Here is a 27397-nt window from a genome sequence, read left to right as displayed (position 1 = left end):
TTGGGCGTCCATCCACCGCCCGCCCCAGAGCCCGGGGTCTTGGAAGAGGGGCTGTGAGTTCTCCTTGCACCCGCGGGGTCCCGAAGCAGCAGAAGGCATCCTCAGGCGGGTCCCCACGACAACCCTGCGGAGGAGGAGCTTCTTAGTTACACTTTACAGTCGAGGAAATTGAGGCACGGAAAAGCGAAGTGCCATGCCCAAGGTCACCAGGCTGAAAAGTGGCACGGCCAGCTCTCGAATTCAGTGTCTTGGGCTCTCGGGCCATTGGAGTTGGGATTCGATCTCGTACCTTTTAACATTTTAAAAATACACTTGTCATCTCTGGAGTTGCTCTTAAACGTCATAAAAGTGGGCTGTGAAAAGAATATTTTCTTGTCGGAGTACAATTGAGGTGTTACTGTAATGATAATAATAGTAGTAGTGATATTGATAAGAGCTAACGTTCATCCAGTGCTTGCTGTGTGCCAGGGATCTTGCTAAGCATTTTATTAAGATTATCACACTTACCTTAGTGCTTCCCAATCCAGTGCTTACCCCTTCCTTTTCTTGAAGCCTTTTTCTCTGCAGAGCTGGCTTCCCTGTCACAGGTAGACTAGGAACCTCATAGCTCAGGAGGCAGGGAAGCTCTCGCGTGGTGGCTGGCTGGCAGAACAGGGGTAAGCTTTGCCTGCCTGCGTCCAGGTTTCCACCCCAAGCCTGGCCCCCGGAGGATATAATTAGCTTTCCTTTCCTGGCTGACAGGATAGCAGGACTGGGCTAGCTGGCTGGCTGGACTTGGAGGTGACAGAGCAGATTTGGCGAGCATTCACCTCATTCTGGGACTTTCTGGCTGTGCTCCAACACAGCCAATACTGAACATTTCAGTATTTAAGATCAGGTAAAAAGAGTAAGAGAGCATTGACACAGTGGTGCTGAATATAAGAATCCTCCCATTATTTAAAGTCCCAAGTGGACAACTATAAAAATATGTGAATGTTTCTCCCCCCAAATAACTAGTTCAAACTTTCATTTTTTCTCCCTCTGAAAATCCTCCTCCACAGTTCAGAGGCTTCACTAAATCACCACCTTCTCTGTGAAGCCTTCCCTGCTTGATTTTCCCAATTAGAATTTCACTCACACACACACCAGGTAGAGGCCTCAGTCTTATTCTTAGGACCGTTAGCCCCTTGAGGTCAAGGACCTTCTTTGCAGCTCCAAATGCCTGGCTCCTAGTGGACCCTTGGTAAAGACCCAGTGAATTTCCACTGCTCCTTTTCATTACTCAAAGGGTGATCTCTTGCTGCCCTTCTGTTCTTCCTTCTTGTCCTTGCTTTTCTCTTTGCTGTCCCTCCCTTTATATTCATCACCTGCTCCTCAAAGGCCTTAGTCTACCCTTTTGTTTGTGAAAACTTGCAGATAAGGATCTTGCATCAAGAAGCCTGTTTACACCCAACAGTGGAGTTGTTAATATGCTGCTTAAGTGTACAGGGCAGTTTTTATTTGCATGTTGCAGTAGAGGAGACGGAGGCTTACAACCTTTTAGTCTGTCCCTAAATGTGTGTGAAATCCATTTTACATTCTTTTGCCTATGTGGCTGACGGCCCTGGTGATATCAGAGTAATCATAATTTTTAATGTATATCATTACATAGTATTTATAATAGATAATTCAAAAGGGTCCTTTGGGAGGTAGCAGATACGTGCATAGGTTCTCTACATAAATGAAGCTTCTTAAAGAATTTTTACAGATAATTTTCTGCAGATACATTGAGCTGTTATTATGTGTAAGGCATAGTGCTGGGTATGGTGGAAGATTTATAGTTGAATAAAACATGGTTGCTGTTGAAAAAGCTTACTAGCTAACTGAGAAATACTGTATTTAATTGTAACTCAAGACTAAAAATTGCCATATTAGTGTTACAAGCAAAGCAATATGCCAGTATAATGGACTAAAATATTCCAACATGGGACATTTAATAAAGTCATATATTATTCAAGCTGAAAAGGAGCATTGAGTCATTGAGTCCAACCTTCTCACTTTTAAAGACATCATCCTGAGAGGTGAATTTATCTAAAATCAAATAACTGGTGCTACAACTTAAAATTCCAGACTTTTTATCTATTAAAGGTTTATCAGCATTTCTTCTAGCAGTGAATTTATCGGTAAAGACATTAACTAGCAACTCTATTAAAATTCCATTTATGTGCTTAGAACAGGGGTAGGGGAAGAGGTACAAAAATGAGATGCATGTTTTCAAGGGGCTTATGGTCTGTTGAGGAAGAGTAAAGAACTTTCTCTAACATTGAAGACAGCGTATACCTAGTTAAATTGTATGGTAAAGGGACTAGGTATGTCATAGGAGTTGGAGGAAGAGGGCAAGAGGGATCACTGTAAGCTGTGGTCATGAGACTGCTTTGTGGAGGAGTTAGGACGTTTTGGGCTTTGACAGTTTGATAGGGTCAGAATTAATCAAAAGGACAAGGAAAACATTTTGAAGCAGGGGTGATAAAACTGAGATAAGATAGTAATGCCTGCCATTTTAGGGGAAAGTAAAAAAATTGGCTTGACTGGATTAGAGCCAGTGGTTCTCAATCTTCAGTGTACATCAGAGTCATCTGTAGAGCTTATTAAAACCCATATTCCTGGGCTCCTTCAGAGTTTCTGATTCAGTAGGTCTGGAGTGGGGCCTGAGAATTTGCATTAAAAGTTCTCAGATGATGCTGATACTGATAGTTTAAGAGCCACACTTGAGGACCACTGGATTCAAAGGTTGAGAAGCAGACTGTTAAAGAACTTGTTCCAAAAAATATGTGTTGTAGCATAGGAGAGTTCATTCTGTAAAGATACATACCAAACTATAATAGTAGTTACTTCTGGGAGTGAGATTTAGGAGGTTGGGGAATTCACGTTTTACCTTTACCTTTCTATATTATTTTTGCATATGCATGTATTGCTTGTGCATTTTAAAAGGGAAAGAAAAATAAGAGTTCTTTTCGAACATACATACTAAAATATTTATGGATTTTTAAAAAAGAACTTGCTAAAGTAATCTTGTGTCATACAACAAGCATTTTTAGAATGTCTGCTATATGCCAGATGCTGCTAGCTTCTGGAAATACAAAGCCTTTGCAAAATCTTGCAGTCTGGTTATCGAGATAGGCAGATAACAGCTCTATTTAGTGTCATGTGAGCTTCCTAAGAGCAGGGACAAGGGGTCTAGCTTTGTGCTTGGCTGATAATAGGCACTTAGTGAATGATGAATGAATGAGCAAATCCAAGCAAGAAGTGAGGACAGTAGGAAAGAAAAGACCAAATGGGGGATTCTGGGGGAAAAAATTGACAAACCTGGATAAGGGATAATGAAAGGAAGGGGTCCTCAAGAAAGATTTTGAAGTTTAAAGATTGATAGCATTTTGGGTTTACTGCAGAACTGATTGTCAAATTGTCTATTCTGAAAGACTGCTCTCCCACCCACCTTTTTAAAGAGACTTGAAAATAGCATGCAAAAACTTACCTAGATTGAATATGAGTATTTACCTGTTTCAGGACTTTCTTTGGTAAATGAAAATTTTTTTCCTTAATCACAGTATTAATTCTATTGTATTTATAATATTTAGCTACAATTTTGCCATTAATTGTTCTTATTATGTGAAATTAATTGATATTTGGAGGATGTTTTAAATTCTGTACAGAAATGAATGGTATTTTGTCTTTGATCTTATCTCTTCAGTGAGAGTGAGGATACAGTCAGTTCAAAATTCTGTGTTTCCCATAGTGCCTGACAGTTTGACAGATCAGTCCTCAATAAATATTTGTTGTCAATGGCTGAATGGGGTGCACTTTGGAGAAAATATGGCTTCTTTGCATTCTGAGTTGTGTTCTGTATTAGCAATAATTACAGTATCACAGTCTCAAACAGTCTATGCTATTACACTTAATATATACCTGGCGTTCTCCTCAGTGTTTTTGTGTGGAGGTGCTACTTTTTGTTTTCCCCAGAGATTTAATATAGTAAATGAAGATTAATTTCCTAAGTAAAGGGTGGCTTTAAAGAGAATAAAAAATTCAAAAAGAGGGCCGGCCCCGTGGCGCACTCGGGAGAGTGCAGCACTTGGGAGTGCAGCGGCACTCCCTCCCCAGGTTCGGATCCTATATAGGAATGGCCGGTGCGCTCACTGGCTGAGCGCCTGCAGGCTACACCAAGCCAAGGGTTGTGATCCCCTTATCAGTCACAAAAAGACAAAAAAAAAAAAAAAAAAAAAAAAAAAAAAGCAGGGGGTGGGCTTCCCTCAGGCATTGGCTATGTCCTTTTACTATAATCCCCTTACCATCTAAACATGCCCATAGTCTACAGACTGGGTTTTCTAATTGATCAAGTATAAATTCCTGATACAGCTACTCATCATACTTGATTTTATGACTTATTAAGATATTTTTTTCGTTGTATACTTTGCAGTGCTTTTTAAAACATGGCTCTGTTTCAAGTTTGGGGTAATAGCTATCATTTTTTGGAAGCCACTAGTGTAAATGGCCTAAAAACTCATAACCGTGATAAATCTGGGTAAGGAAAATTGTATGTAGCTCATAATAAGCAGCATGAAATTATCATTTCTAATGATAATTTATGATTGGAAATTATGTCAGCTTTTCCTTTAATTTATCATTGTCATGTGGTAATCTTTCCAGAAATATCGTCTGCTTTCAAAATAGACACAGCTGTTTATTAAAAATGACAGTTTTATCTTTACAGTGCTTCTTCATTTTTACTTATGGATAAAAGTTGAATGCTTTCTAAAATTGTGAAATATTAGCTCTAAAGCCATTATACATTAAACCGTAGTACTTGGCAGACGGAGGAGGAAAGATGAATCAGGCTGTTGTCTCTTTACCTCTACAGTCAGAAAGCTCTGGGGTCAAGGCCCCTCCTGCCATTCTTCAACTTTTGAAAATGTTGCTTCTTTTAAGTGATTATGTTGGGATGGTTTTGACCAGGGTGTAGACTAAGTGTAACTTTGGTCATTAGACAGTCTGCAGGAGAGATTGCTTTAACAATTCCCCCAGAAAGGTTCAGGTCTCTCCTATTCAAGTATTAATGATAATTCTTTGATCATTAAGATCATGGTAAACTCCAGTAACCAAACCTGAGAAAATAAGTAGAAGAATTAATGATTGGTTGGCATCAAGTGGGAAAAGTTATTTATAGAGGCCTCTCCAAGCTGTGGATGCAGACTACTCAGGTTCATATCCTTGCTGTGCTACTTGCTAGCTGTGTGGCCTTTGGCAAATTACAAAACCTCTTCAAGCTCTCATTTTGTTCATCTGTAAAATGCGGAGGATTATGGTACCTATCTTATAAGTGTACTGGGAAATAAGATGAAATAATGAATAGATAAAGTGCTTATTGTGTTACCTGGTGTGGTGTAAGTGCTCAATATATTTGGCTAATATGAGTATTAAGTACTGCATTTTAGGGTTTTTGTTTGTCTTTTACCTCACTCTGGCTGTCTTAAAGAACAAATTGTTTTTCAGGGATTCTGCCTTACAGTTGTTGGGAACCGAGAGCCCTCCAAGAGCACGTACCAGGGCCTTGCCAGCAGTAGCTTTCCTAGTGTCCTGAGCTGCATCCTTCAAGAGTGGAAGTCAGAGGGTCATGTTTCTGCTTCTGGAGTTACTTTAGTATGACCCCCATGTTAGAGCTTTAGCTGGTTGATGGTGTCTGGGATTAACAGGAAGGTTCTTAGATGGGAATTGCTTTGTTCTAGAAGTTATCTTTATCAGATCCCTGGAATGAATGAATATGTAGGGCAGACTCAGATTCTCAGTTTGGCGGTCTCTGAAAATCTCCCATTTACCACCTGCTGCCGGAATCCTAGGAGTGACACAACAGGAAGGTGGGCCTGTTGTAAGGGGTGCTGCCCTTAATCCTTTTCCTTTTAGGAAAACACAAGGGGTGAGGATGGCCCTTATCCAGGGCTGAGGATGAGCAGGGGTGTTTCTTGTTAAAATGAGGCTCTGTGAGCATGCTTCAGCAGCTGCCTTTGATCACTTCCCCTGCCCACCTCTGCTTATGTAGATAGGCGATAGCATCTCTGAGAGTGTTTCTTCTGATGAAGAGGTACCCAGACTTTCCTTTATGCAGTGAAAAATTGCAGTGAGATATATTTTAAAATGTCATTGTTTCTTCCATGGAGCTGGGTGGTTTGGCTTGTTTATCTGGCTTCTTGGGGAGTCTCCTGAGATCTTTTGCTTTCCTAAGGGTCCCCAGGAGACAGCAATGAAACCAACATCCATTACCCTGGATGCATGAAGGGATGCTTAAGTCAATAGTTTTATGATTAGATTAATTCAGGCTTTAACCCTGACAAAACTTAAGAGCCAAGCCATCAGATTGTGCTTCTTATAGACTGAAGTATGGGATTTAGCCCAGTACTCTGGGATATCTTTCAGAGCCTGGGCTAGGAGTCCAGATGCTAGTCTCAGTCCCACACCCAGCTGGCTGTGTGAATTTAGGCAAATCACCTAAGTTTTCTTGGCTTCTTTTCTCATCAGAGAATAAGGACATTACTGCACATGAGTGGTTCTTAGCTCAGCTACATATAAGAATTACCTGTGGAGCTTTAAAAACAATACCTGGCCTCTACCCTAGCTCAATTAAATTGGATCTTTAGGGATGGGACCTAGGTATTGATATTCTTCAAAGCTCCGCAGGTCTTTCTAAGTGTAGCAAATTACTGGACAAGGTGACCAAGTTTTATTTTATTTTATTTTTATTTTTTTTTTATTTTTTAAAGATGACCGGTAAGGGGGTCTCAACCCTTGGCTTGGTGTTGTCAGCACCACACTCAGCCAGTGAGCAAACCGGCCATCCCTATATAGGATCCGAACCCGTGGCCTTGGTGTTATCAGCACCTCACTCTACCGAGTGAGCCACGGGCCGGCCTGCAAGTTTTAAACAACTGAAAAAGTTAAGCTTCTGTGTCATGCTGCTCCTCAGTAACCATCAGTGGTGGTCTACACAGTAAAGTCCAGTTCAGGTGTTCTGCGTTCTGACCCAGCCTACTTCTGCAGCTTGTCTTCTTTCCCAGGAACATTGTTCTTGGTGTCTCCTGGATATATTATGTATGTTTCTTTCTTACCCAACCCAGATGTCCTCACCTGTAATCTCTTCTCCTCCCTTCCAGCTATCCAAAATATCCCTTCAGGGCCCATCATTCTCACCTCCCTTGGGAAACTTCTGACCACCCGTGTCCCTCAGTTATTTCTCCTACCTCTACATTGGTACCAAGCTTCACTTAGCTCTGAGTATATGTTCCAAACACTAGATGCAATCAGTGTAAGACATGGTAACTCAAGCAACTTTCTATCCTCTTGGGAAAGTGGGACACATGGAAATACCACTGATGTGGTTGGTATTCTGTTAAACATCTGTGTGATATCTTGTATTGTTTGCTATCTCATTATGTGTATATCTTGTAAGTTGTGGTTGACGGATAGCTATCCATGACCTGACTCCAGCTATAATTTTTAGTCTTATCTCCCATTTCCAATAGGAACCTTCTGCTCTTGACAAACTGGGACATTTTCTAGCAGACCTTGTGCTTTCTCATCTCCTTGCCTTTAAGTTATCCTCCCTTCCTGGAATTCCTTCTTTTGTTCTTCTCATCCTCACCTACAAGAATTTTATCTATTTTTCAAGATGCATTTTAAATATTGCCTCCTCCATAAACTTTCTCAGCACCGAAAATCTGTGTTGACTGACCTTTGCCCTACACCTCTGTAATCCTTAGAGCAATGGTTTTCAACTGGGGGTAATTTTGCCCCACAGAGGACATTTGTCATTGTTTAGAGACATTTTTGGTTGTCAAAACTGTTGGGGGAGGGTTCTACTAGCATTTGGTTGTGAAGACCAGGGATGCTGATAAACATTCTGCAGTGCACAGAACAGTCTCCCCACAACAAAGAATTATCTGGCCTAAAATGTCAATGGTGCTGAGGTTGAAAAACTGCCTTTAAGTTTCCCAATTCATAGGCTTATCTGTGTAACTGCCTTGAACTGTAGTAATTTGTTTATAGACTCTGTCTCCCCTACTCAATGGAATTAATGGGTGAAGACAAACTCCAGTCCCAGATCTGTGCTTTCTTGCTATTCGCTACATATCAGGGTTAAATCCTAGAACGTGTGGCCTGATCCTAACTGTTCAGTGTAATTTAGGACCAGTTACAGAGATCCTGAGTGTAGGAGAGGTGTAGTGAGGAAGTCTGCTGAATTTCTCTTCTTTTCACCCCCAGGTCTTTCATCAGTGATGACCTGGGAGGCAGTGTGATGTAGGGCACAGAGTAAGCATTTGGGCTCAGAAAGCCTGGGTTTCAGTTCCATTTGTGCCATTTATTAGTCGTGGTATCTGGATCAATCCATTTTACCCCTTTGAGCCTCGGCTTCTTCATCTCTGTACTAGAGATGATGCCAGTGCCCCAGTATTTTACCTCACAATGCTATCATGATAATCCAGACAACCAGCCACCTCCTGCATTTAACCATAACTGCTTCAGCACCAGCTCCAGCTGACCCATTCCAGCTCATTCTCCCTACTGTGTCTTCTTTGTTTGCTGCTTTCATTCTGTTTGGGTTGTCTGTCTGCAATCTTGCCAAAACTAATAGTGATTGACTCTGCACCTAAAGTACACACTAGTGGCCTGGTGTCAGCACATCTTGTCAAAGCCTGACGAAGGCTGAACAAATTACTTTGGTCATGGGAGAAAGCTACAGAACAAGATAGCTTGTGGTTTAGAAAGCCAATACCTTTTCATTTTTCTTATTGTCTTTTTTAATTAGCAAAGTAGTGTTTTTAAGCTCTGGAAATCTCAGTGAGCTTTTTCTGACTAAATGGATACAGTGTAGGGTGAGATAAAAGCTCATGTCCTCAGGGTCAGGCCAAGTGCACCCTCTCGCTGATTTGCTGAGTGACCTTCAGCAAATCGTTGAACCTCACCCACTTGATAACTGGGTGACCTCGTAGGATTGTAGTAAGGGCCATATGAGATAGGGAATGGGGCGAGGCAGGACGCTTACCCTGGGGAAGAATGTAAAGTAACTACATTTACAGGGAACTGTGACCACAAAATGTCAGCCTTGTCAGGGACTCAAAAAGGTCATCCTGCCCAATCTCTTCCCTTAACAGATGGGGAAACTCAGGCCCAGGAAAGGAAAATGCTTTGTCCAGTGCCACTCAGCTAGGTAGGGGCCCACGAAGGTCTAAAGTCTACATCTGATGTGCTTATGAGCTCTTTCCATGAGTTGAAGAATCCGTGTGTCTCTGGGCATTCGTTTTTTCTGAGTGAACGAAGGGTTGCACCATACTGGGGTACTTCAAAAAGTTTGTAGAAATGTAGAATTAAAAGATAATACAACTCTTTCCATGAGCTTTTTGAAGTACCGTCAAATATCAGTAGACTTTAAACTGTGTTCTGCAGAGTCCTGGTGGTCTCACCACCACTTCAGTCAGAGCCCCTACACTTTTTTCTATTTTCTGTTTCAGAGTTTTGGTGCAAAACTTAAAAGTCACTGGTCTTACTGATCTTTAAAGGCCCTCCCAGTGCTGACTCTCTGTATGTCAGAGAACACTGGTGTCTCTTCTGGCATCCTGGTAGCACTTTTGCTTGCACTTCAATTCAGAAATGCCAGTTTCTGTATTTCTAAAAGGTGGGCTTCATAGTCATGGGCTTTTCGGCATGGAGAACTGAACCTCATTTTTCCTAGATTTTAATACCGTTGACTTTCACTGTCAAAAGCGGATGGCCCTTTTGTAGTCCTCATCCTTCTTCTTCCCTCTTCAGCATTTGACAATTTTGAAGAAAACTAAATCTTTTTCTCCCTTAATCTTCTGTGTAAATCTCTTCTCCTTTAATTTCCTTGACATTGTATTTCTGTTTTTCTTCTAGCATCTCTGAATGTTTTTTGTTTCTTCATTCTTTTCCATCACTGAGTTGTCCTTTAGAGGAGCCTGGGATCTGCAGCTGCTCCTCATCTCTGGTATGGTTACTGCCTCCAGATTTACCTCACTAATTCTCACCTCTACCTGTGGTTGGGTCTCTCTTGGATTCCTGACTCAAACTGACTTTTTTTTTTTTTTTGGCAGCTGGCCAGTGTGGGGATCTGAACCCATAACCTTGGTGTTATGAGGCTGTACTCTAACCAACTGAGCCAAACTGACTTTTTGATCAGTTCCTCTGTTACTTTCTCAGCTTCCCCATTTCCATTCATTGTGCTATTATTCTTTTATCTCTCTAACCAGAAACCTTAGCAAAATCTGACTCTTCTCTGACCTTGTACTATTTTTACCAACTTTATATCCCAGATCTCCCTTTTTCTTTCCATTTGTAGTTCTAGTGGTCTGACAGACCCTTGTCACCTTTCAGCTAGGTTTCTGCCAACTGTTCTGTTTTTCCAGTATATTCCCCTCTAGTTGATCTCTCCTGTCAAGTCTTTTTAAAATCCCATTTAGTTTACCGAAATTCTGTTTGGAAGAAGACAGGATGAAATCAAATTAATAAGGCCTTTCTCTACCCCATCCCCACTATCTCTGTTAAAGATTGTTGCTAATCATCAAGCCTTTCAGTTCTTCACCTTCTCAACTCACATCATCTTCACTCCTCCTAAGCAATGAGGTCCCATGTTAGACTATCAACATTAAAAATTGATAATGACAAGATCCCCAGGTGATTGTCTGTACTTTAAAGTTTGAGGCACACTGTTCTAACAAGCGAGAAATAGCCCTTGCTTCTGAAACTTGTTACCAAGTAATAGCTGAAATTTCTTTTCTCTTTTCTCTACTTATTCCATGTTCTCCTTGCCCTTAGCTAACTGCTGAGATAATGAGGGTTCTTGTCCTGATGTGATGACTCAAGCCTTCATTTCTAAGGTGTCTGAGCCTTGTTCATACGTGTACGATTACTTTAGGCTTCTATTACCTTTACCTCAAGGAGGTGCCACAGTGTGGATAGAGAGGAAAAAACTTGCCCAGGGTCCCCAGTAGGGGACCAGCAGGTGGAACCTGGCATAGACATTGTGGTATAGTGGGAAAAGCAAAGGTTTTTAAATCCTTGCCCTATTCCTTACTTAGATGTGGGATTTTGGAAAAGTTACTTAACTTCTCTGAGCCTGTTTCTCATCTATAAACTAAGAAATGAAGATATCTACCTGAGAGGATTGTTCTGAGGATTAAACATAAGGTGCTTAGATTATAATTCCTAGCACACAGTAGGTGCCCACCTTTTCCCCTTTCCATTTCCAGCCGTATGTTACCAGATTCACTTCATCATTTTGAGGATGGCTGGTTTTTACTTGTCAATCCTCCCCCTTCCTCAGAAGACTAGGAAAGAAGGTAACATTTTATTGTCTACTGAAGTTTGTAAAATCCCTACTAGCCTTTTGAGGATATTAATAGCCCTTTGTACCAAGATGGGATCTGGCAGCCATCCCATTTGTGCAGATGCTGGAACTGCAGGCCTTAGATCCCCAGGAGGGAGCCAGTCTGTGCAGCTGAAGGACCTGAAGATGGAGTTTTCCACCATGTGATTTTAGTTTTCTTATAGATGTTATAAAACTGTTCATTGGCAAGGGCTCAAGACCAAGAGAACTGAGCAAAAATTAAGTCTCCAGAAGAATGCGTTAGGTCCTCTAATATGTGGAAAGTGAAAGTCTTACTGCCAATTCCTAAGTCACACTGGAACAGCCTACTGTCCTTTACATCATTCTTGCCTTGAGTCTGCATTGAGCCCAGCTGATAGGGACAACCTTCTCATTTAATTTGTGTCCTTGTTTAAGTGTTTGCTGGCACAAGCATTGCATTTTTTTACTATCTTTAAAAATGCATGGGAACACTAGGTGAATGCTGGTCACTTTGGACCTGAGGGCACCTTAGGCTTTCCTCTGGCCACTTGACAGGCCTACACACATGGAGTCATATTCAAATAATTAAAGTGCCCTGCTTTCCTGTGAGTGAATTAAAGTAGGGAATAAAGTGAGTTGGCTGAAAAAATGATTTCAGGAAATCACCATTTTACATGGGAAAAAAGAACAAATGGATGTCAACTATAGTGGTTGTCTTTTGATGGAAGGACTATGAGTAAAATATCTTTTTTTTATTCTGAGATTTCCACACTTTCTAAAGGCAGCACATATTGCTTTTAAAATAGGAAAAACAGCTTTTAAATTGCCATTTTAAATAACTGATAATTAGTAAAGTTCAAATGAAAAGTAGCTGCAGTTTATAGTGTAATTAATAAGGATCTACACAATGAGTAGATCCCAGTTAGGCCAATATTTTGAGAGTTAAGTGGAGACTGTAAAAGAGAGAATTATAGATGTTGGCAGAAATTTGCTGTGAAAATTCAAGCCAGCTCACCTCCTTTTGAAATGGGTCTGGTATAAAAACAAAGTAAAAATACAACTTCTGGGTATTTGATAGCTCAGTCAAGTTTATAGGGTGCCTGGGATCTGAGAAAAGAACGCTTGTCCTATAGGGAAGTTAAATATCATCAAGCTTTTGCTCTCTAGCTGGCTCACATGTTTGGAATACTTATGATTGGCATGTGGGGTCTGTAGTCTGAGTGTTCCCGGTTGGCATCTTCTGGGTCCCTTGAAGAAATGATAAACAGGCTTTTGTTGGTCTCCTAATGTAGTCACAGTTGTGAGCAGGATTTATTTTAGTGTGTTGGTCAGTAGTAGCTAAAGGGTTGCCTGAGGGCCAGCCCGTGGCTCACTCGGGAGAATGCGGTGCTGATAACACCAAGGCCACGTTTGGATCCTGTATAGGAATGGCCGGTTGGCTCACTGGCTGAGTGTGGTGCTGACAACACCAAGCCAAGGGTTGAGATCCCCTTACCAGTCATCTTTTAAAAAAATAAATAAATAAAGGGTTGCCTGGAACATATACCCTCTTCATAGATAATAAAATCAAAACGATGCCATCCTATCTCTGAAGGATAAACGGAAAAGTAGATTAATATAGGAGACTAATATCTTTTGAAGGCTTTCTTGATTCTCACCAATCAGAAGGAACTGCTCTTCCTTTGAACTCATATGGCTTTTTCTTTTTATTTATCATTTTATAGGTCATTGTCATCTCTACTCTTTAGTAAACTCCTGGAAGGCAGGGACCATGCTATATCTTCCATAGTTCTTTGTACAGTAAGTGCTCAGTAAATCGTTGTTGAATGGCTAAAATCCCCAACTCGTTGAATTAGCATTTTCCCCAACTTGATGGGTTCAGGGTCAAGGCAAAAAGGGGTGAAGCCTGGAGCTTTGAAGTCTGGGTGGTAATCACTTGCCTGTAATACACAGTGTTTGCAGTCTGTCCCTATGGTTTCCTGCACAGTGGGATGGAGGAAGGATTTATGGTTCATTACCCTGCCTACCTCCCTCCACCTGGGCTCTGAGCAGCTCAGGTCGAGCCTCAGCTCTGGGCAGCTGAACAAGATGATGGAGAGACAACGTGTTCCTGGGCCCAGTGTGAATGTCCTCTAGCAGCTCCAGGCTCCCAGCTATGTCCACTCCCTTATGTATCTCTGCACAATCCCAGCCCCACACTTGGCCAAAACAGCTCTCACTGCCACTGGATGGGTGGTGATGACAGATCTCTCTTACTTTGGTGTCCCATTCTCTCCTGTCTCTGAGCTCCCTAGTCTGTTCCCTCTCTAATTGCTATGTAACATCACTTCAAAACAAAATTATTTATTATCTCCCATAGTTTCTGTGGGTCAGGAATTTGGGAGCAGGTTTGGTGGGTGATTCTGGCTTACGGTCTCTTGTGTGGTTACAGTCATGTCTCTGGGGCTGCAGTCATCTGAGCTCTTAACTGGGGCTAGAGAATCCATTTGCAAAGTGGCTCACTCACATGGCTGCCAGGTTGGTACTGGCAAGTTGGTTCTTCTCCACATGGTCCTCTGCAGAGGGAGAATGTCCTCACAGTATGGTGACTATCTTCCCCCAGAGCTAGTGGTTCTAGACTATAATGCCTTGAAGCAGAAAGTATAATGTCTTTATGATATAGCATCAGAAGTCACAGATTGTTGCTTCTACTATATTCTACCAGTTACAAAGGCCATCCCAGATATATTTAGGTGAGGAATTATTCATGAGTGTGAATATGAGGAGTTAAGGATCACTGGGCTCATTAGAGGCCATCTTGGAGGCTGACTACCATAATCCACCCACTGCTGTGATTCCCCACATGAAGCTTGGTTCATCTCCCTCTTCATTTCTGTTGCTATTCCCAATTCAAGGCCTCATCTATAGCAGTAACCTCAGTTTTTGTCCCCCCTTAATCCATCCTCCAAACTGTTGCTTCTTGAAGCAAATTGCTGAGCATGTTGTTTCCTTATTTATCCATCTTCGGTAACTAAAATGTACACTCCCTGAGGGCAAAGACTATTATTGTATTAATTATCTGTTGCCGTATAAAAATATTACCACAAACTTAGTGGCCTAAAGCAACATATTTATTATCTCTGTTTCTGTGGGTCAGGAGTCTGACATGGGTGGCTGGGTCCTCTGCAAGGCTACAATCAAGGTATCAGGCCTTGCCTTTCATCTGAGGCTCGACTGAGGAAGGATCCGCTTCCAGTCTCATGTGGTTGTTGGCAGCATTCAGTTCCTTGCAGATTGTTGGACTGAGGGTCTCAGTTTCTTGCTGTCTTTCAGCTGGAGGCTGCTCTGAGTTCCTTGCCATGTGGCCCTCTTAGAACACGTCAGCTTGCTTCTTCAAAGCTAGCAGGGGAGAGACAGCTCAGCATGATAGATATGAAAATATTATGTAATAGAATCATGTATGGTAGTCATGTACATTCTATCACTTTTGCCCTATTCTGTTTATTAAAAGCAAGCCACAGGTCCCACCCACACTCAGTGAGGGGTGGGGATTATGCAAGGGCATGTATACCAGGAGACAAGAATCATGGAGACCACTTTAGAGTCTGCCATAATTGTGTGCCTTCAGTACCCTGAGCAGTGTGTGACACATAGTAAGCTCTAATGAATGAATGGGTGTAGTGTGACCATTATGTTTCCAACTCCTGGCTTAAGGCTCTTTCTTCACTACCTTCTCTTTTGTTTCAGTTACTGATTTATTTTTGAAACTCCTCTACTCTCCTCTGTCCTCATGGATGAACTTCAGGATGTTCAACTTACAGAGATCAAACCACTTCTAAATGATAAGGTAAAGACTACTCTGTTTTCACTAAAATATATACAAGTCTTTTTTTCTGATATTAGTTCATTTTCTATAGCATCTGAGTAGTAACTAACTCAAAACATATTTAGGTTGACTTTCAATGGAGAGAAACTTTTAAAAATATATTCTTTTCTTTTTTTTTTTTTAAAAAATGACCAATAAGCGGATCTTAACCCTTGACTTGGTGTTGTCAGCACCACGCTCTCCCAAGTGAGGCACGGGCCGGCCCTTAAAAATATATTTCTTGACCCTCTTTTTGATGTCTTCCCTCCCTTTTCTTTCTTCCTACTTTTGTTTCCATGGGCTAAATTCAGTCAAGTTATCTTTGAGATTTTCCAATTTTACAGATAGAGATATTAAGAGAAAAGATAATGTGGCAAAGTCAAGCAGAAAGTCTGAGGGTGGGATTTGGCTTAAAATCCAAGTGTTTTGACTTTCAGTTAATTATAAGGAAAATTTTAACTTCCATGACTGGTGATGTACATAGGCTGCATTGCTCTCCCTGAAGTTCAAGTCTTGTGATGTGACCTTGCTGTCAACATCATGGTTTTCATCAGGGATGTCTGGATGTCAGTAACATACCTTATTTTTATGTTGGTGTTAGAGAACTACATGATGAGCAGCATAGTTGACAGCCACCAGGATTCAGTGAGTAAAAAGTGGTGGGATATGAGTTATCAAAAAGTTAAGGAAGGCTTATCTTCTCTCTTGTAAATATGCCTGAAATTCCTTCTTTTCTACCTTATTCTTTTGGTTTATTGTCATTGTCTCCTATTGAAATATACTTGTAGCATGGCATCTTTTCCTGAGGGAAGTACTGATGGAGAGTAAGGATAAAGATGGTGAGGTTGGGTGTGGAGGGCTGGGGGGTGACACCAGAAGCTGCTGTTGCTTCTTATCTTTTTTTGCCCAAAGCAGCAAGACCCTTCACCTACAAGTTCAGGGGCTGCTGACTTAATTATGTGTTTACTAATTTGCTATTGAATCCTGCCAGCCCCATTTTTGTCCCTGTGACCTCTTTTCTCCATCCCTATGCCCACTCTTTCCTTGGTCTTTCACCAGACTTCATTCTCTCTCCCTTGGCAAGCTACACACTTTTTTTTAACCCCTATTTGGTTTCTCCTGCTGTTTCCCCTGATGTTTCCAGAAAATATTGTCCTTTAAGTACCATCTTTTTGTATATGTGAAGGGCTGTCCCAAAAATGATGATCCATGAAGAGGAGGAAGGAAATAAAATCTGCATCTGTAAAGCTTGTGTATAGCTACAGAAATGAACAGTTATGAGGCAGGTGGGAATAGACAGTTTAGCTTCAAGAAGGTGGTAACCTATCCTAAACTTGGTTGAGCATCAGAATCAGCTAGGGAATTGTTTAAAAATACAGATTCCTGGGACCCACTCTAGGCCAAATAAATCGGAGTCTAGAGAGTTGCAGGGGTGGGCAAGATACACACCCCTCCTCTGTGATCAGTTGGTTCTCAACTTTGGCTTCTCATTGGAATACCTGGGAGATTTAAAAATTACCAATGCCTGCGTCCTTCCTCACTGATTCCTAACTAAATTGGTCTGGGGTGTGGTTGAGCTTTTCTAAAAAGCAAGATTGAGATCTGTGCCTAAAGTGATTCTGATTAGCCAGTGTTGGAAACCCATGACCTAAAGGGTCTCAGATATTTGAGGACTGGGACACAAATAAGAGGAAGATCCTTCCCTGACCTTGAAGTCCATAGGATGGCTGAGGAGTCACCTAAATGAAAGAATTGGAGTTAATTAACTGGATATCTCATAGGTAAGGCAGCCGGAAAGGAAAAGATTTAGTAGATGTGCTCATGGAACAGCACTGAATTAATGTCCGATCCTCCTCTCTGAGGCCACAGGGATGCTTTGGCTGTGTCTGATGTGTGCCTGAATACTGTGGACTGACTTAAGTCTGTTTTAGTCTGTTTCTGTTGCTTATAATAAAATACATGGAACTGCATGATTTATAAGAAAATGAAACTTACTGCTTACAGTTTCGGAGGCTGGGAAGTCTAAAGTCCAGGGAACACATCTGGTGAGGGTCTTGGTGGTAGTGACAGTGACAGCAGGATATCACATCGCAAAATGGCAGAGCAGAGAGAGTAATCTCCTCATTCACTCTCTTTTTAAAGTCCTCAGAACCATGCCCCTGACCACCATTATTAATCCATTCACTACTGCACGGTCCTACAATCCAATCACATCTTCCAGGCTCTACCTTTCAATTACCATAATAGGATTTCCCACCCTTTTGACATTCAGAGTGAGGGCAAAGTTTCTAACACATAAAACTTTGGGGACGCAATTCAAGCTTCAGTGATTTTGGGGAGGACATAATTCAGTCTACTACAGTATCCACCCTAAATTTATATGTTGAAGCCCTAACTCCCCATGTGACTGTATTGAAGATAGGGCCTTTATGGAAGTGATTAAAGTTAAATAAGGTCATAAGAGTAGAGCCCTAATCTGATAGGATTGGTGACTTTCTAAGAATAGGACGAGAGCATTCTCTCTCTCTCTTTCCCCCTGCCATGAGAGGACACAGTGAGAAGACAGCTGTTTGCAAAACGGGAAGAGAGCCCTCATCAGAAACTGAACCCTGCTGAGACCTTGATCTTGAACTTTCCAGCCTCCAGAACTGTGAGAAAATAAGTTTGTGCTGTTTTAAGCCATCTAGTATATAGTATTTTGCTATGGCAGCCCAAATAGAGTAAGGCACCAGACATTGTCTCATTTCCTAACATCTGTCACCTCCTCTTTCAATGTCTGTGCTATTTCTACTCACTTTCCACTCTCCATCTTGCTCCTGTCTCTCCCTGAGAAGTGCTCCTATACCATCACTGTTCCTGAGAACTTCCATGTTCCAGCCAAGCAGGCAGATAGGCAAGAGGCCCTCCTGGGATGGTGGCATTCCCAAACAAAGAATTCTAACCCCAATTAGCCTCCCTCCCTCCCCAGTATGTGAATGCTTCTGTCTGCCCAGCAAGTGGATGCTTCTGTATGTGTTGTAAAAGGCATAATGATGATAAAGTCTCTCATCCATGATTTCATTTGATCCTCTCAGTAGCTTGATGAAGTGGGGAGCACAGATAAATTTATTCCCATATTGCTGATGAGTAAACTAAAGCTAAGAAAGATGAGGTAGTTTACTCAGATTGACTACCAAAGAATGCTTGCTGTGTAGCAGAATTTCTCAATCTTGGCACTGTTGCTGTTTTGGACCACATAATTGTTGTGGGACAGTTGCATTTTAGGATGTTTAGCAGCGTCCTTGGCCTCGGCCCACTAAGTGTCAGTAACACCCCCAGTGGTGACAACCAAAAATGTTTCCAGACAGTTGCCAACTGTCCTCTGGGGGGCAAAGTTGCAATAGTTGAGAACCACTGGGATAGGAGGAAAGCCTCTAGATTTGAATAGGAGTAGATGTCTGGGGCGGGGGGGGGGGGGGGTTGTTATTATTTCCTTTTTTAAAACATTTTTTTTTTTTTTACCTATCCTGCTATTATTTAGTAAGCACCTTTTATGTGCCATGTGCTTTACATAATTCTGTCTTTTATTGGCATATTCCTTGAAGTAGGTAGTTATTGTTCCTCACTTAGCAGATGAAAAATCTGACTGAAAGACTGGCCTACCCAGTCAGTAAGTGGCAGAGCCAGGACTGAAACCCAGGTCCTTCCTACTCTAAAATCTGAGCCCTTTCCCTGTGTTGACCCTGTAGATGTTTTGGCATCACTTCTGTGACTTGCACTGTCTCTTTAAGGAGAAGCCTAGAGATGTATATTATTTCACCTCATCTTTCTGTCTGTTCTCCTCATAAATAAACTCTTAGCCAAAGACATTGCTGTACCTTTCCAGGCTTCAGGGAGCTAAAGGAAGTCTAAACCCAACCTATTACACCAAAAGTTGTCCTGAGATGACTGTAAGGAAGCATTCTCAATATAGCTTTAAGCAAAGCTTGTGTTAACTTGTCTCTTGTCATTTGTTGGTACTTTTCCCATTTTATTTTAGTATGCCTGTAATTTTGTCTACAGCTCAGAATTGTCGAGAAGTGGGTAATTTTGCCATGCTTGTTTTGGCTGCAGTGATGAAAAGAAGCAACCACCAATACTTACATTGTTTTGGGGGACAGAAATTGCAGAGGCATATGAAACAAGTTTTTTAAATAGCACTTATTCATTTTTATAAATATCATATTCTAATCTCCCAACCTCTTGTGAAGTAAGTAGTTGAAGGTATTTTTAACTCCATTTTACAGATGAGGCTCGGAGAGGTTATAGGACTTGTGCAGATCTAGTGTCTATTAAGGTGGTGAAGCCAGGACTAGACCCTGGTTCTTCTGACTTTGACCTGGATCTGGGGGTCTTGGATTCTTCCACCATCTGCTGCCTCTTGTAGCTGGTCGTTCCAACCTCCTCACTAAACAGACCTAGTAACAAGCAGGAGAGCTGACCATTCATGCTTCATTCTCCCTGCTGCCTTCCACCTACTGTTGGTTCAGATAACTGTCAAACCTGATGAAAGCCAAAAGCCAGGCTTTAGAAAACAAGTAAGAAGCCACAATCAGCTTCTGAAGAATTGAGGAAATATCAGGAAGGGAATACATATTTAGTGGGAAGAGAAGAAATGTTTTAGCTGTTATAGTAGAAAGTGAAGTAAACCCTACTGCAACTTGTTTTCCCTTTTACTAATGACTGCACATATAATCAGGAGAGGGAGGAGGATGTTAGAATTGGAGAAGTGAGAACCCAGGGATCAACATTTTTGTAACCTCCAGGTGAAGAGTTTGTGCCAAGGTCATTTTTTTTTCTAAAAGGAAGCAGCTGCAAATAACAGATTTATTGACATTTTTCATCAAAGAATATTTGGGTGGGTGTTCCTTAATGTGCTTAGAGGTGATTGTCACATCTGTTGTCAGAAATGCCCTTGATGGGACTGGAGCAGGAAATGAGTTCCCAAGCAATTAGTGATGCCACCATGAGAGGCCAGATGACTCTCAACATGCTAAAAGAGGCAGCAGGAGATGGTGGGAAGAGCCCAAGCCTTAGCCACAACTTAGCAGGGTGCCCAAAGAATTTTTAATGCACAGAATGAGTGATATATGTTAGCCTAGTAGTATGTTAGTGTAGAGGTTTATTTTAGAGTTGAAATTGTACTTTTTCAGCAGTCTGCAGGTGATTATCTGATTGTAGATAGTTTTATCCATGTATCTGACCCCTTTATAAGTTTCTTTATGGAGTCTTTCTTAATTAGTATTTTTTGAAGGTAATGATTAATATATATATTTTATTTTTATTTATATATTTGTTTGTTTGTTTAAAAAGATGACTGGTAAGGGGATCTTAACCTTTGACCTGGTGTTGTCAGCACCACACTCTCCCAAGTGGGTCACGGGCCGGCCCTTTTATATATTTTAAATGCATATATACGTATCTATAGAATTTTCATTCTCATCTCCAGATTTTCAGCTTGAACAGATTTCTACTTAAAAATGGTTTACTGATGATTATTAATTGATTTATTAATTTGATTTATAATTTGATTTATAAATTTTTAAAACATTGATTTATTAATTTGTACTAATTGGATATAGTAATCTTTGTAATTTTAAAAAAATGAGTATTTTTCTGGGTTTATATACCTCTTTTGCTGTGCAATCCCTCATCTTTCTTTCCTCTTTCTGTTGGGAAAGATTATTGTATTTTTAAAATAGAAATGCCATATTTTATCCTGTTCGACAGGGCTTTCTATCAACTTACTTTTAAAACCTTTACTATTGTAACAACTATTTCTCCCCACTTTAGTTCCTAGCACATCAATTCCATGTTATCCTTCCTTTTTGGTATTTATTTCTTACTCAAATTGAGTATCTCTATTTTGAGGTGTTGACCTCCACAGAATGGTGTTTATTGCATTCACTAAGTGTCAGGACTGGGAATAGAATGGTGAATCAGACACAAACTTCCACTTCGACATCAGAGAACAGGTAGATTCACCCCAAATCTCTCCTACCTGTTGGTAGTTGGTCTAAAGTCTTACGTTTCTTTTTTTCTTTCTTTTTTTTTTTAAATAGGGACCGAGCCCTGGATCTTGGTGTTATCAGCACACTAAGGTCTTATGTTACTCATCTTTCTTTACATTATGTATGTTGCCTTCTGTCTTCTGAAACTATATGTGCCTCTTGCCTAGATCTCATGCTAGGAAACTACTACTCTCTTCTCTCAAGCAATTACTTTTTAAACTTTTATCCCTTCCACCTTTTTTTTTTTGCATACTTTTCTTCACTCATTCACCTGTCCTTAGCTGCTTTTTGCTTATTCTCTAGCCTTGTAGTTGGGAGAATTACTTGCTTTTAATTTACCTTCTTGAGCTGCTTTGTTTACCTTCTAAATCTGAGGCTGTACCAGAAAACACTCCCCTTAGTTGGCTTCTACCTTGACTGTAACTTTCAGTAATAATCGATCTTTTTCCTTGATTTATAATTTTTTTGCTCTTCTTCCAGATTATTCTACTGTTTTAATTTTTTCTTCGAGTCCCTTTCTGTTGCTTATGCCCACTTAGTGAAAGAATTTCTCTGAATATAGAATTAATGGCATCTTCAAAATGGATAGAAAGAAAAAGAAGGCACCCACAGCCTGAAATTTCTAAACATTTTATTAGAGTAGAACCATGTACTGTGAACATCAGAGACAAACAAGTCTCTCAGGAAAGGCCTCAGGAATTCCTCTGCCTTCCAGAGTGCACCCAGTGAGTAGCATTGAACTTTTAAGAGTGCAGAGAATATGGTCTCAGTACAGTCTAGACAAGAGACCACCTAATGATCTTCATTCAGAAACTCTGGATGCCAAACACTGTCAAACAGATCCAGTCCTATCCTTTTTCCATGATGATCACTCACAAAGCCCAAAACCATTCTCCAAGAGGGTTTGGCATCTCTTAAAAAAAAAAAAAGAAAGAAAAAAACCAAGGAGACAAGTGTTTTCTTGCCTCCGCCAGTTACTAGTGCCTTTTATCTGAGAGTTTAGCTGTGTACATGGATTAAGAACATATAGTTGTTTTATTCTAGATACTCAGCAAACAAGGGGTTTCTGGAGGAAATTGTCTCTTTCTGCTTTCAGTATTTCCTTTCGTGCTCATCTCAGAGGCTCAGGGCCTCACAAAATGCCTCATGGCTGTGATCACATGATTGTGAGGAAGGGGAATTCATGTATTCAGTGACAGCTGCTTCCCAAAGAGCTCATCAGAATTCCATTACCAAGATTTTAGTTTAGACTAGAGTGATTTTCTCTAATGTTTCTAAATAATCTCTAAAGAAACCTCAAGGAACCCTGTAAGGTCAAAGCTCTAATATGATCTGTTTTGACATCATTATAAATCATTTCTCAAAAGATTAAATGCATCTTTAAATCTTATATTACAAAATGTAAGTTGCAAACATATTTTTTTACCATACCAAATCCTTTTTATCTTGTTTTCTAATTACAGAAAGGGATGGATGTACAACTTCATTGTAGAAAAGAATAAAATAAAATTACCCATATTCTATGTGGAAATAGTTGATATCATTGATGTTTTAGTATTTTTCTTCTAGTCTTTTTAATGCATATTTTAATATAGTTGAGGTCAAACTGTAAAGACCATTTTGTATCCTACTTTTTTTCTTTTTTGGCAGCTGGCTGGTACATGTATCCAAAACCTTGACCTTGGTGTTGTCAGCACCTTGTTCCACCAACTGAGCCAACCTGCTAGCCTGTATCCTACTGTTTTTCCTCTATGATAACCATATCTTATCTTAAACTGGAATGCAGTAGAGTTTTTGCCTTTGACCCAAAATCTTAACAAAAATCCCCAACATTTAATTTTTTTGTATTGGCTTGTTCATTTTATAAATCTCTATCAAGCACCTGATATATCCCAGGCCCTGTGCTATATTTGGAGGAAGGTGGAAGTCCAATCAGGAACCAGAAACTCAGTGGCTAGTCATTCATATCCTCTGAAACCTTGTACCATAGACCGTGAGAGGATTCTTTCTTCTGTTTCTCATAGCTTAACTGGAAATTAAACACAACGACTTCTCTGAAGTTCTGGGGCATTTCATGGGGCTAGTGGGAACTGTGGAACACTATAATCCTTTTACCAATAGCAACGTTCCTTGGAAATGTACTACCCAGTCCCATCTGCATGGCATCTTAGTTGTCTTTCCATGTCGTGACTGCATCAGGCTTTATTTTTTGTGAATTCAGTTTCATGTCAGGAATAATACTTCAAACTAGCTATCTCCGCCACTCTCTTGCCTGTTTCTCAGTGGCATCTACAGTCTCTCTATAATTAGTAATCTGTTATGACTTTACTGCCACTTTTACAAAAACAATAGCTGCTCATTTAGAACCTTATTCCTTCAAAAGCTTTTGGTCTGTAGATAGTGCTGTCCACTAGAAGATTCTGCAATAATGGAAGTGTTCTTATCTGTGTTGCCCAGTAATATGAGCACTTGAGATGTGGTTGATGTGACTAAGAAACTGAATTTTTAGTTTTAATTAATTTAAACTTAAATTGTACATGTGGCTGATGGCTACCAAATTGGATAGTGCAGCTCTAGATCATCCTAGCTGGTTCTTCTAGTTCCTCTCATGGGGAGGACAGTTTGGTTTTTTGGGTGTTTGTACCATACTAGGCTGTGCTTTTAACTTCTGTTTTGCCCTAGAAGCAATGTAGGTGGTAGGATCCAGAGGAACTGTTTCTACGAGGATATTCTTGAAGGGGGATGGGACTACTTAATGTTCCCTTGGGATCAGATATCTAGAGCTTCTGGAGGGGGTGGTGCAGCTTTTGGGAAGGTGCTTATTAGCAGCTCCACACCTTCTGGAAGCCATTGTAGAGGAAGTTTTTTTTCCCTTTCTTCCCAAATACATTACTCATTACTCTTTTTATATTCTTATGTCATACTTTTGCAACTCTGGCATTGAAATGCAGCAAAAATGCCTCTGAATCACTGCCATTGATTTTTTTTTTTTTTCAAGACACACCCATGATTGTTTTGTTTTGTTTTCCATCTCAAACATTACTATAATATAGTAGCTTTTTAGAAGCTTGATGAATTCTCCTTGGATCTTTTTTTTTTTTTTTTTTAAAGATGACCGGTAAGGGGATCTTATCCTTGACTTGCTGTTGTCAGCACCACACTCTCCCAAGTGAGCCAACCGGCCATCCCTATATAGGGATCCGAACCCGTGGCCTTGGCGTTATCAGCACCACATTCGCCCAAGTGATCCATGGGCCGGCCCTCTCCTTGGATTTTTTTACTGTGTTCTCCTTTTTAAATGATTCAGGGATTTGTTCTTTTTTCCTATCAGCAATTTCATAAGATGTAGCAGATATACCAGTGTATTAGGAACCCTGTTTTGTCTTTCTTTTTCTCCTTCAGTGACACTTTTTCTTCAGTGACACAAATCTTCCATTTCTGATCCATCCATATCTTTGTCCTCTTCCTAATTCTTTCTTTAATTCCTGGTTTTGGGCGCCCTGGCTCCTGCTCTCCTTCACCTCTCTCAGAGTTGGCATCTAACTCCTTTCCTCCCAGGTACTTCCAGGATATGTTGAGGGTGTGCTCTCAGACTCTGATCCATGTTTTATGCTCTTCCCACAAGTTCTCGCTGCTCTGTTTAGGTAGGGAGGCAAGAAGTTAGAAGCTTAGTTGGAAAACTGGGCTCCGTTCCTTTATCTTCACAGTAAACCCACCAAAGCTTAGTCTTACCTCTGGAGACTTAGCCTTTACTAACTCATGTTAGTAACCCACCCTGCCTCTGAAGCCTTTTGAGGAGAACCATTTTAGTTTTATAGCAATCAAGAGGAGGCTACACATATACTGTTTTCACTGTGAACTGAATTTGCTGCACACTTGGGGAAACCACATAAGGAAACTCACTGTGTTTTCTGCCTTCTGTTGACAGAATGGTACACGAAACTTCCAGGACTTTGACTGTCAGGTAAGGACTGTACAAGCACCACGGAGGCTCTGTACAGGATCTCTGCAGTGCTTCCCTTCCTGTGGTGGTGGTCTTGTAGAAGTGGATCTCTTGTCATAGCTAGTTATGACTCCTTAATTGGATCAAGTCATTAAAATGAGTTGGATCAAGTTTATTTAAAATGAGTTCCTGTCATGTTCAAAAATTGCCTACCAGGTACTCGTATTATGATTGTACGTTACTGGGTTGAGCCATCTCTGTGATTAAGGTCTCCTTTCCTGAAGCGATATTGGAAACCTCGTTTGTCACAGGTGGCAAATGGGTTTGTTACTTCACTACAAAGAAGGTAGGAGAGGGGAAGTTTGGAAGAGAGACTTCTCAACAGCAAAATCTTTTCATAAAAGAAAAAGTCAAATTGTTACTAATATAAAATGGAGGTTTCTCTTGGCTTTATGTTTGGAAATGGAAAATTCAACCTAACTCATTAGTATTTTCTTAAATTATACTGTTCTTCATAGTCTGCTTTTACCTGTAGGTCAATTGCCAATTTGAAAATCAATAAAACAAACCAGCAACTCTCCGTCTACCTACTTTATCTGTTGACTGGTCCTGAAAGAAATGGGAGAAGTAAGCCAGGCACAGAAAGATGATACCGCATGATCTCACTCATATGAAGAAGCTTAAAAAAAAAATAGTGGTTCTCATAGAAGTAGAGAGTAGAAAAATGGTTATCAGAGGCCACGAGGGAAGGAGGTGGGGCAGGGGGGAGGGAAGTGGTGGATTAATGGGCACAAAGCTATGCTATCTACACCAAGTGAAGTAAATGCATGTATTGAAACAACACACCATACCCTACAAATATGTACAGATAATTTTTTTAAAAAGTAGGAAAGAATGAGTACGCAGAAATGAGAATCTCGTAAGCCTGGGCAGCCCAGTCCTCCCACTTTTGTGATAAATGCCGTAGCAGTGACTGGCAGAAGTGACATGAAGTAGACTCAGAGGTTACTAGCAGGAAAGGAGGATGCTGACAAACCAATTTCCTTGCTTCCAGTATTCAGCCAACCTGTACACCCACAGGTTATTTCAAATATGCATTTTATGTTAAGTACAGTGTAATCTCTATAGCATTAGCGTCAAAAGGAAGAACTAATATCTATGTTATAGGCAAATCAGTTATATCACAATAATCTATTGGGTACCTACTAAACATATATTATCTCCAATCCTTGGAGAAATATTACAAGATGGTTTTTATTATCCCTGTTTTGCAGGTGAGAAAATTGAGAATCAGGTTTCATAACTTGCCATTGAGTGTTTGGGATTGAAAAACCCCATTCTTCCTGAATCCACTGCCTATTCTTTCTCACCAGGACATGTCCAGAGCTGATATGTTGTAAGGAGTTGAATTGTCCTTAAAGCTGAAGTTCTTTGGCGGGAAGATGAGGCTCACCTTGAACGGGAGAGGCTCATAATATTATTCTAGATTTCTGAATCCCAGTTTTAAACACCTCTTGGTGTAACTGTTTGGTACTTTATATATACAACATAAAAAGCCTAGAGCTGTGAGGGAGTCATTTGCTGTAAGTGATACCTCCTTTACTCAAAAACAAGAAGTCTTATTTTTGATAAATAGTGGCAGTCACGTTTGCATTTAGTTGTTTTTAATTTGATCTAACTTCAGTTATGATTTGAATCCTAGGTTGAACTGGTTGAACTTGATTGCTGTTAATGTTTGATATAATTTACCTAAAAGGAGATCATTTGAGAGGGTGACAGTAAAATTCAAGGTGAAGAACTCCAGAAATAGTATGTATACTCCCACCTAAAAGTGTGGAAGCATTTTCATTAAATTGAGAACCTCCCCCACAACAAAGAAAATTGGAATGTAAAATATTACATGTTCATTGCAAAATAAATGAGAAAATACCAAAAAGTAAATAAATAAATATCATCTGTTATTTCACTAGTGTTAATATTTTGGTGTATATCCTGTGAGTTTTCTTCATACATAAATATAATTATAGATATAAATGAAATCAAGTTTTAGAAATATTATGAAATAATATTTAGAAATAATCAAGTCATTTTTTAATATTAATACTTAAAAATAGTCTAGCAGCTTTAGTATAGTAACATGTTCTGGCCTTGTAAGATATAACTTTTAATTTAGTTCTGATACAGATAGAATGATGGCAAGTGTTTGTCACTGT

General features: G+C 40.3%; 1 protein-coding gene across 1 annotated transcript in view; it reads left to right on the top strand.

Annotated features, from left to right (window-relative positions):
- NDRG3 (NDRG family member 3) overlaps nt 1–27397 on the top strand; it is a 70161-nt gene that overhangs the window by 419 nt on the left and 42345 nt on the right. The window contains exons 2-3 of the mRNA XM_063079005.1: nt 15095–15194; nt 25170–25205. Of these exons, the coding sequence (XP_062935075.1) occupies nt 15138–15194; nt 25170–25205 (93 nt within the window). The 5' untranslated portion in view covers nt 15095–15137. The remainder of the gene's footprint in view (nt 1–15094; nt 15195–25169; nt 25206–27397) is intronic.

The sequence above is a fragment of the Cynocephalus volans genome, chromosome 1 (assembly GCF_027409185.1).
Source record: "Cynocephalus volans isolate mCynVol1 chromosome 1, mCynVol1.pri, whole genome shotgun sequence".
NCBI classification, from domain to species: Eukaryota; Metazoa; Chordata; class Mammalia; order Dermoptera; family Cynocephalidae; genus Cynocephalus; species Cynocephalus volans.
Note: the sequence above shows the minus strand (reverse complement) of the source record. Positions and strands in the feature narration are given on the sequence as shown.